General features: G+C 50.8%; 1 protein-coding gene across 5 annotated transcripts in view; it reads right to left on the reverse strand.

The window, feature by feature from the left end:
• Bcl11b (BCL11 transcription factor B) overlaps positions 1 to 15,134 on the reverse strand; it is an 88,201-nt gene that overhangs the window by 58,688 nt on the left and 14,379 nt on the right. For 3 of the 5 annotated variants that reach the window (XM_029484914.2, XM_021179313.3, XM_021179315.3), the window contains exon 2: positions 14,632 to 14,997. In XM_029484914.2, coding sequence (XP_029340774.1) covers positions 14,632 to 14,997 — 366 coding nt within the window. The remainder of the gene's footprint in view (positions 1 to 14,631; positions 14,998 to 15,134) is intronic. The other 2 variants (XM_021179317.3, XM_021179314.3) reach the window with 1 other exon arrangement.

Consider the following 15,134-nt stretch of genomic DNA (forward strand, 5'->3'; position numbering starts at 1 on the left):
GCTCTTTCTGTCTCTTTATGTTTCTAAGCTAGGTCTGAAATGTCACTGACTAAAGAACGGAGCAGGCCTGTAATTACTTTCAACCAAGTCGTCTCTCTACCTCCGTTTTCTGTACGTGGATGGTATTTAATACACATATTGTGAGCCTGCTTTTCAACCTAGTAGCATTTGATGGCAAAAAAAAATATTAAATAAATAAAAATTTTAAAAAAATGAAAAAAAATCGCCCATTCCCTTTTAAGGGGGACAAAGCGGTCTGATAACCACCTTTTTAAATTTTTTTTGACATGAAATTCATTTTCATCTTCTAACATACCAGAGGTCATGTGGGGGGTGTGCACAACAAAACACATAAAAATTAACACTTCGTGGGATAAATTTAATAAACGTGGTTATCACGTTAACACCGGCAACATCGATGATTACAAGTCAATCTAGCGAGCCCACGGCAGCGGACCTAACCGCAGCTTTACGTTCAGTGGAGACTTATGCCACTATTTAATGTAATTAAAGATGCTGGCAGCACAGTCCTCAATGGAAATACCATCTTTACTACAAAATATTTCCATTAGAAATTGTGGGAAAGCATAGCATGCCTACTTTGATTTTATTGTGATTTTTTTTTTCCTGGCCATCTTTGCAACAGGGCTGATGTGCCTGACCATGGACAGAATTCCTGCAGGAATCTTCCAGAGAAATCAGGCCCCACCTTCCTCCAGAAGCGGAGTGTTTATCTGCCACTTGCTTGGTTTTGAAATCGTTTCTTTTCATTTTTTTAATCCACAAGCCTGCAGTTGGCTTTGATTACCCAGGAAGCCCTCTGCCTGGCAGACAGGACCCATCACGAGAGTGACTTTTTCACATGCCCCTAAAACAGCATCATGGGTTAAAGGCAGAGGCGGGAGGCTTACCTACCTCATGCTGTACAGAGCCACTGACTGTCAAGTCGGGTGCAGACAGGCTCCCACCCCGGGCTCAGGGTGACATTCCTAACTGGTACCTCAGAGAAAGAATTCGGCAAGTACCATTCTGAAAAGCCTCCGGAACTAAACAGACCCAAAACTGAACAGAAGGAAAGAAAAAAAAATTCATTGCACCGTATCTCCAAATCTGAGAAAATGAAGCCTTGGGACTGAAAAGAGCTTGACTCAGCTCTCCTCCGGGCTCAGAACAGCCTCTACACCTCCTACGGGTGCCTGCTGCCCTGAGAGAATCGAACAACAAAAACCCAGACCTTCCTTTCTAACCTTGCCTGCTACAAGCCCCGAGTAGAAGCAGCTAGGAATCTTCCCCTTCCCCTCCCCTGCTCCATGTGCATTTTAAATACCCCTTATTCTACACCCTAATTTCTTTGAGGGGGTGGGGGGGAAATCAGTGTCACTAAAAAAACGTCACTCTGTTTTTGCAAAATCCAGCAGCTTCTTTGGCAGCAGGAAAGGCTGGCTGGCATTATCCCCTCATTTGACAAAACTACTATTTCTGGGCATGGACTCAAAAACAGGTAGGAAGCAAATGCTGAGAAATACGGAAGTGGAAACAGCCAACAGCTTTTTCACTACCAAGAACGCCAAGCGTAAACATGATTTATTTAGCTGTGTGTAGCACACCCGTCCTCCACTCAGCTACAAGCCCACTTGGGTTTAAGGGAAGGGTGGGTAGGAGGGGAACAGGAAGGGAAAAGCTGGGAAGACAAGAGGGAGAGAAGAGGCCATAGCTCCCTAGGGAGGCTCCTGAGCGGTTCCGGTTGTGAGTTTGAGGAGAACAAGAATATTATACCCCAAAATATATGTACGTGTCAAAAGAAGGCAGCCCTAATCCGCGGGTTAATTAAGGAACCGCCACTAACAAAAGATGCAAGAGCCGACTCGTGCAAACAGAACGTGCGCGGGCTTCTAGGCTCTCTGCTGCTCCCTGGCTTCTCCACACACCATTTGGGCTCCACGGAGTCAGAAGACGGTTTCATGCCAGATTCAGCCACAGAGAGAGCCTAGAACCTCGATACCTCCCTTGCGCATCCTTGCGTGCCTGCACAGAACGCAGGTCCGGATTCAATTACAGGTGCCACACACCTGGCTGCAAGCCTACCCTCCGGTACAGTACATACCTAGCCTCCTTCTTCTATCTGCGATCCCCCACCCACCCACCTCCAGTCCAGGAGGAACAGGAACTCTGAGGGTGCATAAGCACCCACCCCATCCCAAACCGAAGCTGACAAACACATCAGATGCACGGCAAGGTCAGCAGACCTAAAGAGCAGGATTAGCCTGGAGCCTGTGGGTTCAGCAAGAGGTTATTATTAAAACTTGAATTCAGGTCACCCAGCATTGGCAGAGGGAAAAGAAACCAAGCTTCTCTGAATATAAAAACTGAAGAAAGAAAAGGTAAAACGTTGGCCCCCTGCAGGCCACTGGAGACTGGCTTCTCCCTAGTGAAGGAAGGTACCATTTCATAGCCACCAGCTGCGTACTCAATGGGTACAGATGCTAATTTCTGAGAGCTTTGAGGAGGCAGAGAAAGGAAAGCCAGAGCCGAGTTCCTTTTCACCTGCATTGAGCAAGACTACACATTTGAAGGCTGCCTGCTGTATACATTTCCCCCAAGTCTGTATCCTATACCCACACACACACACACATACACATACACAGCCTCACCCTCACCCCCAACTCGCTCCCTACCCTTCCACGGCCAGAACCTAGTATGAGGAGGGGAAGAGGACATTTTCTGGGGTGTTCAGGTCAAGGGTAACAGCAACACCACTAGGTATTAAGATAATGAATCTCTTCACGTTTCCAAAAAATAAGGAGCTGGAAGTGGGGAGCTACAGAGAAGGGCCTCTGAAGTGAATGGAGGTGGGGGAGGGACGTTTCCTTGTGGTATGCCGTAAGCCTCTCCCCAAAGCCCCCAAATGCTTCCTCTTCGCATTAAAAACAACACCCTATACAAGCAGCTGTTGGATTCCTTTCCTCTTTGCAAATTAGTCACCCCGCCCCCAGGGCCCAAACAATAACAGTCTCGCTGGTATGATGTCTATGAAATCAGCCGTAGCTTCGCTCCACTGGCTTATGCTCCTATATAGATGGAGACTGGTTAGTAAAAAACACATCCCCATTCTACAGATACAGGCATCAGCTGAGGGACTGGATGGCCCTGGACCGTTCAAGGATAGGCCAGGCTGTTCGTCAAAGGTCCCAGACTCCACCCCAGTGCCTAAACCCTGAGGTAGCACCTGATGCTCCAAAAGCAACAAATATTTATCAAATGCCTAAGCAGTGCCATCAAGGGGAGCGGCGTTGTGGGAAAGCCTACAGGAACATGGAGATTTCTCCAAGCAGTGAAAGTGAAGGGGGTGGGCAGGGGTGCTGTTGCAGGCTTCCTCCCCGCCGCCGCTTCAGCTACCGACCCCAGTGGCTGAACTGCCAGGAGATCCAGCTGACAGAGGGCTCCATTTCTATGCACACCTCCCACACACGGCTCCTGAACAAAGCCAAGCAAAGCCACCTGTGCCCTGAGGACACAGCTCAGGGCTCAGAACCACATAACCAGGCAGCGCTCCGTCACTCCAACACTGGCACCGAGGCAAGAAAGATCTGCACACCCTTACTCCGAAGGATGGGGGAGGGGGGATAGAAGGGGGTGGGGGTGGGGGTGCTCGCTGCATCCAGCCTTAGAGGAAAACCTTCCACTGTGAGGCCTTAAGACTTAACTCAAGTCGAAGTGAGGGAGAATCATGTATAATTTTTAAAATTACTTTTGAGTTGTCAAAGTAAGGAAAGCACAAGTGGTTAGCTGGCCTTCTCCTTGGGGTGGTGGCCATTAAGTATGAACTGTGAACCCTCCTCCTCTCACACACCTAGCCTCCAAAGACACTGGATGCTCATCTCCCTTGACTGGGAAGAACACACACACACACACACACACACACACACACACACACACACGGTGTTTCATCTTTCATTCTGTAAAGGAACCCAGGTACATAACTATTAATCCAACACAGAACTGGCCTTTACCTCCCAGCCCATTCTGAAGGCAGGGTTGTGATCTTTAGCCGTATTTACAGATATCCAAAGGCAGTTTCTGTCTTGTTGGAACTGTCATAAATGGACGTCTGAGAAATCCAGGAGCAAGTTCGGGCAGAGAGAAACCCTTCCTGTCCAGGACTGGCGGGTTTCCGTTCCAGGGAAGGGCTTACTTCTCCCCAAGGCTTCTCAACAAATAAATTGACAAGTACCTTTAGACTCCACCAGAAAAGCCAGTTGCTCCAAGTTTGGATTAGCTAAACCTGTGGGGGTTTTTTGTTTTGGTTTTTTTTGTTTTTTTTTTTTTCTTTTGAAGATCAACTTTCTCTCAAAATACCAAGAAGGTATTATTGACACAGAACCCAGACAGGGCAGAAGGCACAGCCTACCATCAGGCCCAAACTTTAAGTACACGTGAACACACATTTTTAAACCACCTTGCCTACCTACTGTTATAATGTATCGATTCAGTCTAGCTCAGACCTATTTCTGAAAAATGGAGAACAGAGAATTGGGTCCAATCCTACGTTGCAAAAGATGTCTCAGGTAAGGTAAATTCACAGGCAAGCAACACACGGGTTTTGGGTACTGTTTTTCCAGCTCTGGGAGAGCTTCAACCACGAGGCCAACTTTTAAGACACAGGACCAGGAATTCTAGCAAGATAACATTTGCATACAAATTCTCTCTAGCGGTGTGGTAAGAGAAGTGGCAAAGGTTGATTGGGGGCTGACTCCATTCCCAGTAATCCCACGCGTCCTGATCGACCCCAGTGGCGGGACCCATTCCCGCACAATTGAGAAAACTTTTTTCCCCCGAGTGTTTCAAAGAAACAACAGGTCCTGATGTCCCACTATGGGGCAAGCCTGGCTGCCCTGCAGGAACTCAAGCTTGCAGGAGAGAACTCAGGTCTCTCCTGGCCTTCCGGGCTCACCTGGATCCTTAGGCCAAGGTGAGCTTAAGATCCCATCTGAGCGATGTCCGCAAAAGTGAGGGATGGGGAGAGGGTCCCTGAGTGGCCCCAGGAGCCAGGACAAAAGTCACAAGGGCTGTGAGGTCCGCAGTGGCGGCTTCAGGGAAGAGGCCATTGGCAGCTTCCAGCAGCTTCTGAAATACAATCCCCCTAGCCAGGGGTCACTCGACTTGGCGCAGGCACGGTGGGCAGAGAGGGGGCGAGCGGTGGGGGGAGGGGCGGCCTGTGCACAAAGGGCCGCAAGGCGGGCGGCCTTCCCGCCCTTGACCTTGGGTCCCCGCCTCCATCCCTCTCCTGCAGCCCGGGAAAGAGGCTGGCGGGGAGCCAGCGGCGTGCTTGCTGGACTGCGGCTGGACTTGGGGCCGCCAAGGTGCCGGGGTGGAGGTGGGGGTGGAGGAAGGGGCCCATAAAAGGAAAAAAAAAGGAAAAAAGGAGTCTGGCACTTCGGCGCGCTCTGCGGAAACCCGCACTGCAACTCCAGCAGGAGCGGATCCGAGCGGCTACGACTCGATGCTCCCACCCCCAAGCCCAAAGCAAAAGTTGCAAGAATGGAAACTGGAAGGACGGACCCTCCCCCCAGGAGTGGCCTTTCGGCTCGCCCAGCCCCCATCCCTTTCCCCGACCCCGGCCGAAGCGGACTGGGAAGAAAGGAGCGCGCCTGCCCCGCGAGGCCAGACGGCTGCAGGGTCAGCTGCGCCTGCACCCGCCCCGCGCGGGCAGCTGCTCCATTAAGCCCGGGAATTATGCATGGCCCCGGCCCCGCTCGCCTCCCGCCCAGGGCGCAATCAACGTGCACGGCGGGGAGGGCGGGCAGGAATGGCCCGAAGAGGACCTGGAGAGCCCCAAGGCCCGAAAGCAAGCTGCGCGTCGGAGGTCCCCAGCAGACCCGGCGGGCCCCAGGGAGGCCCGGGTGCAGTCACCAATGTGTAGGGGTGCACATCGCGCCTTGTGCCCGGCCAGAGCATAGGGCGGCTGGCTCCAAGGGAGGCTATTGTGTTCTCCTGCTGAGTGAACTGGTGTCAGTGGACCCAAACTTCCGAGTGCCCTCCAAGAAGACAGAGTCTGAAGGTGCACACCACGTGGACCAGGACGGGGAGGACTTGAGGCCGGTTGGGGGAGGGGCTGCTGGCGGCCGGAGGCGGGAAAGGAGAGGAGTCTTTCAAGTTGCAGGTTCCCGGCACAAGGGAAATTGCATTAGTGGTGCCTTGTGGCAAGGGCCTGAGGAAGTTCAAAGTCCGAATGGGGAAGATTTTGATGTCCATCCCCACCCCAGAGTCCACCGTTAGGCCTCAAAATACTCTGAAACCTCAGGGACCGCTACCACAACCAAGGGCCACTTTCCAGACCCCTGCATTGCAGTCTACAGACCCCGACCTCCTTTGTGACAAGACTCTGTTTACGAAAATCGCTTTCTTTCCCATTTTCCCCAAAAGCAAAAGGCCAGGTCAGGAAAATTACATGCCTTTTTCCCCCTTCCCAGAGAATAAAGTCGCCTGGTTGGCAGGGAAAGTTTTACAAGCCAATGATGCAGGGAAGACCGCACTGTTTGGGCCCCTTAATTGGCTAGCTTTGAACTCGGGTGGGGTGGGGGTGGGGCAGACCCAGCTCCAACTCCAAGAAAGAACTTAGTTCTGGTCTAGGACACCGCTAAGGTTTTCCAGCCATTTGCTGGAGATGGGAAAGGGTTAAGGGAAGACACTCCTATCTCTTACTAAGGGAGAAGAATCCAGACCCTTGCTAGCACCCTAAACCCAGGACCTAACCTGGCCTCTAACCTCAAGAGCCAACCCTAACTGGACCCCTCCCCTCTCCAGAAATCTGGTCTGTCTTGGAAAAGCTGAAAGGAAGCCACTCAGACAGTTCGAGGGAAACCAGGTTCGTTCTTCCTGGATGCTAACTAGGACTACTTTGTGTCATCACTGGGGTGTAGCCATTTTACATGGCTCTGCCTTTCAACGGGGCTGGTCCCTATACCCACAGCTGCCCTGTTCCTGTAAGGTCACACTAAAAGCCTGAATGTCAAATGGAAACTGCCCCCTGGCTCTAGCTCACAGATGACAGCTATGTTGACAAGTCCTTAGGTGTGGCTGGTTTGAACTGGGGGGGTTGCCCGGGCCTGGGAAGCACTCTAAACAGCTTACCACGGGTCTACTCCAGGAGTGTAGGATCCAGGTCTGGGTGTTCTGTGTGGGAAGCCTTGGATACCACCCTGGTATGAGGCCTAGCAGGAGTTCCATCCTTTTTCCTCTCAGCAATCCTCTCCCCAGTACTGTTGATCCTCTCCATACCCCCCACCCCCGCCTAACACCCCTTCTCACATTTTAGCTTAGAAGACGGGGAACCAGAAAGAGAATGGGCCTAGTCAAGGCCACACAAGAATACTCCTTCCAGGTCTCAGATTCCCTGCCCACCAGTCTGACCCTCCCTCTCCCTGGACCCTGAAGCCTCCTGGTGGTTATGATCCTAGGGTAGGGCCAACACAGCCAGCCGTGGACACATAACCACAGATATGTACAGAACACGTGGAGTCACTCTCCTCCAGGCCCCTCTTCCTCTCAGAACGGCCTCCAGTAGGCAGCATCCACTGCTGGAGCTAGGAGCAAAAAGCCTGTAGCTAACTTAGTTTAAACCCACTGGGTCCTGTAGGAGGAGAGGCCCAGTGAAGACTCCTTCCGGGGCACAGAGCAGAAGCCGGGTTTCAGTGAACTACCCACAGACTTAGGCCCTACCCTGGCTCTGTTACCTCTCCTACAAAAACGAAAGTAGTCTCCGATTTGCAGCCTTCAGAGGACAGAGATAACAGATAGAGAAAGCACATAGAACCAAGACTCAGGGAGGACCGAATCTGCACTTGTTTTTCCCATCTGTAAAGTGGGCTTCAAGTTAGCTCCTACCAAACGTGTTTGTAAGATTAAATGGAGGCTTCTTCTTTGCAAGGCCCTTGGAAATAGTGGCACACAGCGCATACTAAATAGGAATGCATTAAACTAAAAACCCAACAATGGAAGCCTCAACCTCCCATGAAAAGATGCCCCAGGTGGGCAGGAGGAGTGGCCAGGCCGTCTTGTTTGCACAGTCATGGGCACATACATCCCCCCCAGCTTTGTATAAGACTAACAACAGCAGCAGCAATGAACCCTATCACACACGTTATATAAATAAGTAAGTAAATAAATAAATACTCTATTCAACTGCTAACTACTGTCAAACAAACAAACAAACAAACAAAAACAGTAACAGAGTGAATGTGGTTAAATTCTCCCCCAGAGCCAAGTTTCCCTTTCTTCCCTCTCCTCCTTTCTCAAGCTACTTCTCTAAGAATGGGCCAATTCACCATTTGGCAAATAAAAATATATCCCTAAAGGAGCTAGGAGATGCCCTTCTAACAGACCTATGTTTGAAAAGTCCAGTAAAATGGTGGACTACTGCTCAGAGCTGAGGCCGCCCCTGTCACCACTCTGATTCTTATGGTTCACGAGCTGTCACAGGTGACATGGGACCCTCTCTGGGAGACGAGTAGTCCCAAGCCTCAGGACTGGGCAGTGATGGCTGGCAAAGGGCCATCTGTCCTGACTCAGGATCATGAGAGCTAAATTCAGACAAGCCAACAAGTCTGTGGTGGCACTGCCAGCTCTTCCAGTGTCCCTCTGAGGCCAACCTTCCTCTGAGTGGCCCTGTAACAACAGCTACTGGTCTGGAGGCTGGGTGTACAGACACACAATATCAGATAAAATCCACAGTAAACCGCCCACACTGGAAGGCAGCAAAGATCATCCAGTTGTACAGAGGGCTGAGACTCCCAGATGTGAATAACTACACCTACTGGACCCCTCAGTTCCACAAAATAAAACAAGTGATTTGTATTTGTGGGGTTGCAAATAATTGCAACAATAAGTATAAAATAAAACATTTTCATAAATGGAAAAAAAAATTTCCAACCCAGTCCCATGGAAATTCACACCTCACAGCTCACTCAGCTGCCTTCTGCCTCTCTCCAAAGCCTTCACAGGCAAGGGTCAAGTTTTGGGAGCCTGAGGATTTTGGCTACATCCAGACGTCAGCATGGGATTCAAATGTCATCCCAGATGAAGTCCAGAGGTACTGCCTGCTGCCTACCAAATCTGCCAGCCCAATGACAGACTTCCCTCTCCCTAAAGACATCGACCAAAGGGAGCCAGGCCAGCCAGGTATGACTCCCCTTCCCTGTGTGACTGCAGCAAGTCCTTCAACGTCTCTGAGAACCTCCAAAACCCAATTCAGTATAGTATTAGCTCTATCTGTTGGGAGGTTTGAAATTTAAGTCAGAAAGCCCATCAAACACAAGCAGGAGAAGAGTCAGACGTGAACTCTGTCTGGACCACCGAGCAGACATCCCATCCTGAGCCCCGAGGTCAGGCCACCAGCACCCAACCCCCAATCTTCACCCAGGGCTCTGTCCCTCAGACATAGGCCACTCCTCACTGCAGAGACAGAACTCATAATTAGTCGTTGGCGATTTAACAGTAAAAAAGAGAGAGAGAGAGATAATCCATACCACAATATACATGGATTTAACTAATCGTAATTTGGAGGGAAAATAACAACTCCAAATAGATCAAATGCAAGTGTTTTGAGGCATCCTGCAAGTGGGGTTATCTCCAGCTTCCAGCACGAGCCACTTATTTTCTTTCTCGCACACCCAAAGTAATGTCTTCGGTTTTTTTTTTCCACTATGAGTTTTCTACATAGCCTGCAGCGAATATTCTCAGAGCAGTGTGTAAATCGTGGGGTTCATCAGGACCCCTTCCCTCCAGCAGTGAGTATCTGAGGCCATAAGCCAAGCCCTGTCTATACAAGGCCTCTGCAGGCTCATCCTGGGCCCCTGCTCAGGCTTCTAAGGAAGACACCATAGTGATAGCCACCTGTCACCTCCATAGTGATCTGCGAACCTCCTGTCACCACTACCCTAAATCCTACATTTCAGAAAAATGACATTTGAGGTTGGAGGAGCGTTAGGTCTCAAACCCAGGACAACTGGCTGAGACGCCTGTTAACTTATCAAAGTAGACCCTGGCCTCCATATTCTCCCAGCATCCCTCAGTCCCTACCTGTTATAGGGTTCTCCTGGCTGGCAACCCTTACCCTAAACTCCTGCCCAGGGACTGGACTGGGCCTTCTCTCCTCCTGGCTTCCCTGGCCCCTATATAACTCAGCTGTTTTGGTTATGCCAGTCTCTTGGCCCAGGCTGCCATCTTGGTTGTTGTTTCTTCTCTTGCTTCCTCTCTCTCCTCAGGCCTGACTTGGTCCAGTCATGTTCTTTCTGGACTGTCTCTATCTCTGCCTCTGTCTATTCTCTCTTATATCTATAATAAAAATCTCAGCCCCTTGGGATCAGCCATGTCCTCTTTTTATTCCGTTTTCTTTTTTCTTTTTTTCATTGAGGGGGAAGGAAAAGACAGCTGAGAGAGAGAGACTCCTCCCTGCTGGGTATCCTTTGGGGTGTGGACAAGGTGATAACAAGAAAAAGCCAATTTCCTTTGGAGGCCATCTAAGGAAATTCTGAGGAGAGTGTAGAATCCACAGAGAGGAGTAGACTCAGCTCCAAGACTGAGAGAGTGGGATCCCCATCGCTGCTAAGCCAGGCGCATGCTCTCCCCTGCCTGCAGTCTGTCTCTGGCTTGACCTGCGCCGTGTGGTATATCCTGGAGCTCATTTCATTCAGTCCTCTGCAGAATGCTAAAGAGTGGATGCAGGAGGAAACTAAGGAAAGGAATGACTCGCCCTCTGACCAGCCGAGGGTCTGGGGGTGCCTGGATTCAGCCCAGGGGCCACCACAGTCCCTGTCCCCTTCCCAGGATGAGGTAATGAATGATGTCACAACATGGCACCAGATAGACGGGTGGACATGAACCCTCACCCGACTGTCTAAACCCTGCCATTGTTTCTGGTGTCTGAGTCTCAGAAACCAGTTGACACTTCCACAACTCTCAGGAAGCCATTCCTTTAAAAACCAAAGAGTGTGTGGAGCTGGGGAGCAGATTGCCAGGGTGGACGATCTCAGGCCAGGGTGGGGAGGGGGGCAACATATGCGCACTGCACACGTGTATCATGCCAGTGCCCTCCCCTGCACCAGGTACCCACACGCAGGCTGCAATCATCCTTAGCTGCAGGCACAGATAAGGAAGCTGACTCTCTCTGAAGGCCAGGGAGTGGGGTAGCTTTACATCCTGTCTTTCCTACACAGCTCCAGACCCCAGACAAGTGAGCCCCTTCCTCTCCATCGCTCCCATAAACAATCCCTACCCCCACGCCCCAGCCAATGTTGTATTTCCTCATCCCTGACCCAGGTCACCTTAGGTACACGGACCTAGTGCCTGAGCAGAGTTCTTAGCAGAGGCAGGGAGAGGCCACAGGAAGGAGTCATGAGGGACACACAGCACCTCCATGAGTGGTGTCATTACAGGCATCCCTTGGGTCCGATCTCCAGTCACAGACTTTGCTTTTGATCACCCCATCCCTGGGCTGCCCTTGAAACCAGCCATCTGGGACCTCCTCTCCCATAGCAGGAGAGTACCAAGAAGATTCCAAGCCAACTAGCAACATGAAGGATAGGGCTGGAATTTCCTCACATACATGTCCTGAGGGACACCCTCCTAAAGAGAACAGCATAGGTGTTCAGTGAATGAATGAATGAATGAATGAATGAATGAATGAACGAATGTCCTCTAGGAGCCGAACTTTATAGAATCTTTTCTGTACCTTTCTAACCCTCCCACAGAGCTTCTCAACTTGTGGGTTGCAACCCTCTTGGGGGTCAAGCATCCTTTTCACGGGGATTGCCTAAGATATTTACATATTCGCAGATAATTACAGCTATAAAGTAGGAACAAAAAATAATTTTATGGTTGGGGTCACCACAACATGAGGAACTGTATTCAAAGGTGGCAGCATTAGGAAAGCCGGGAACCATTGCTCTGTCATTTAAAACAACAAAAAGATCTCAAACTATAGCTATCTCCAGAAAGACCTTGCCAAGGAAAGGGTAGGGACAGAGTCAACCACACTTTGGTTGGATGACTGACCAAACCCCAGCTCCGCTCCCACTCTGGAGACACAGTTAAAGACAGGGGGACTCTCACCTACAGAACAACATCTCTACCCATCGCTGGGGCCCTGCTTCTACAAGTGTCAGGCTGAGAGGAAAGGCTGTCCCACCAAAGCGAAGGCTGCAGACTTCAGAACATTCCAGTCGCATAGCCACCCCACCAAGGACTCAGCCACGATGGCCAGCTAGGAGCAAAGTCCCAAGAATCAGCAGTCCCCTGCTCACCAGCTGCTGACAGGGACCATCAAGGCCAGTGGAGACAGCAGCAGGGCACAGAGCAGCAGGGAAGAGACCCTGAAGCCACAGGCGGGAGACAGGAGCAGGGGACCCATGGAGGCCAGTGTGCCAGGGGCCTGGACAGCAGCTGGAAGGATTTCCGGGTGCCTGAGTGGAGAAGGGCCCGTGATTCCTAGCTCCCCTCTTAAAATATAAAGACTCAATTATCTTTGAGCAGCTTGCTTTACACATGAATTGACACATTTATTTTACAATAAATAACTGAAAGTTATCTGTGTTTCCTTTACTGTTAATCTACAGAAATAATAAACAGGCCTTGTCTACCAAGCTGCAAGGACTGCAGGGTCCTCGGAATTCAATTAAGCTAAAATAATTAATGCTCTCACCATATTAAATTACTTTATACATTTGAGCCACTGATGTTTTATTCTTTAATCTTTTCTTTCTGTTAAATGGGAAAAAAAAGAAGATGAAGAGGAAGAAAAGTTGGTACCCAAGTGGGGAAGGACCAGGAGGCCCTGGGGTAGAAAGGAAGGGTGGGATGGGTGGAAAGAAGAGGAATGGCCGGTTGCAGCTGACACGGCATGCAAAGTGCTTTGTGCCTTTGATTAGAATAACATTTTAAATGCTTTGAACAAACATATCTCTTTAGACTTCCAAAGGCTTATTTTACATATTTTCTTCTAGAACCAACAAATCCACTCCTCCCTTGCTCCTCTTGCCCCGACTCTGAGCAGACGGACCAAGGCTATCTCCCGTCACGCATAAAATAAAAATACTGTGGGCCATTAACAGTACGAGGGGAGGAAACGGGGTGGGGGTGGGGGGTAGAGGGAACGGAAGGATAAGGACGAAGCTGTGGGGAGATTAAGCGCCTTTTGAAAAATCACATTTAGTTGCTTTCTTAGGCAAACTTCCCCACGGTGATCCAAAGGCTCTCTTTGGGAAAGACCTTCAACATAAAATGAGGATTTTGAGGCTGGGTCAGCAGATGAAAGTCAAGTAGGGACCAGCCACCCCTCAAAGGCTGCTGTGCACTGCAGACGCCGGGCAGGCGTCCCCACACTCTTGAAATCTATCCCAAGTGGTATGCCTGGCAACACAGACAAGGGATGAGATACCCTTTTTGCCTTAATGGTGGAGGTGGTGTGCAGCCATGCCTGTCTGCCCCAGGCCTGATTACGCTGCCAGGACACCCACCAGAAAGCCAAGCCAAGGCCAAGCTGGTCCACAGATTCTCCCCACTGCCCATCCTATGCCTGTGGGGGTATCAGACTGTCCAGTTCTCCCAGTGTACAGGTGGATAAACTGGAGCTCAAGTGTAAGCAACTGAGGTGTGGTGGAGCTGTGCTTACAGTGACTCTGAGCACCTTTAGGTAGCGTGAGGTCCTGGCCCATGCTTTGTATCACCTCCCAAGAGGATACAATGCCCCTCTCCCCTAACCCCCATGTCCTAGGGGCTTCAGGACCCAAACACCTCCAGGACTGGCTCCACATTTCTCCATCTGGCTGCTGCACAGCCAGAGGGACACCCCCACGAGAGTTCTCCTGCCAAAACTCTTCCGGAGCCCCCCTTCCTCCATCACCACACAAGGCCTGCTAGGATTATTCACTCCCCGTTCACAAAAGAGGAAAATAGGGCTCTAATTCTCAAGATATCCAGCCCAAAGTCAAAAGGCAAGATGAACTCGAAATCAGACAGATTCCCAAAACCTGAGGGTCAGGCAAAATGGGAAGCAGGCTCATGAAAAGAGGGCCTACCCCCTTTTTTTCATAACAGGGGAAACTGAGTCCGAAGAGAAGAGTGTAGACAAGTGCCATGCATAGGGGCCTAGCAGGTACTACCACATTCAGAATCACCTGCGTTCTTCAACAATCGACACAAAGGGGATAGGGGTGGGGGTCCTTCTGGACTCCATCTTAGAGATGAGGAAGCCACCGTTTCCAGGTTGGAAATGACAGAGTCCAAACCGAGCCTGGCTCCAAAGCCAGGGGCTGAGCCAATATCACCAACGAAGAGAGGGCCAAGCCAACCTCCAAAATTCCATCTCGTGTTCCAGGCCACTTCTGGATTAAGCACAAGATAGCGTTTTCTCACCAAAAGCAAAGTAGCCAACACACAACAGTCAGGCCTCCTTCAGCTTGTCTTCCCCGGAGAGTCACCTGGAAGGTGGGCCCTCAGAAAAGGGAAGCCCCAGATGGTGACCCAGAGGCCATCTTGAAAAGCCCTGGACCTCCGGAGAATCAGTGCTTAAAAGTCAGGGAGTAGGACCAGCTAGGGAGGCAGCTTCAGCAGCCACCAGGTAAGCAAATGTCATACCTGCAATGTTCTCCTGCTTGGGACAGATGCCTTTCGTGGGTGACAGTAGGTGGTCATCTTCATCAGGGGTGACCTGGATCCCGATCTCCACTGGCTCAGATACTCTCCTGAGCTCAGAGCGAGAGGAGGGAGGTGGACTGCTCTTGTCCAGGACCTTGTCGTAGCAGGGGCCCAGGCCTCCACACTGTTTCTTCTTGTGCTCTATAAAAACCAGGATGTCCCCCAGCGGGAAGTTCATCTGACACTGGCCACAGGTGAGTAGATCAGGGTCGGGGCCTCCCACCATCAGCCCCAGGCTGCTAGGCTCCTCTATCTCCAGACCCTCGTCTTCCTCGAGGATGGTAGCCTCCACATGGTCAGCCTCTGCTGGAGACAGAAAGGAGACAGGGAAGGGGCAGAGAAGACAGAGATGGGCTTAGGTCATCACAGACTGGTTCCTTCCACCCTTTCCCACTGAGAGACGAGCCCCTCGACTGCCAGCCTCTGTGGCTCCCCACATCCCT

This window comes from Mus caroli, unplaced genomic scaffold (assembly GCF_978045245.1).
Source record: "Mus caroli unplaced genomic scaffold, Mus_caroli_1 scaffold_14, whole genome shotgun sequence".
Taxonomy (NCBI): Eukaryota; Metazoa; Chordata; class Mammalia; order Rodentia; family Muridae; genus Mus; species Mus caroli.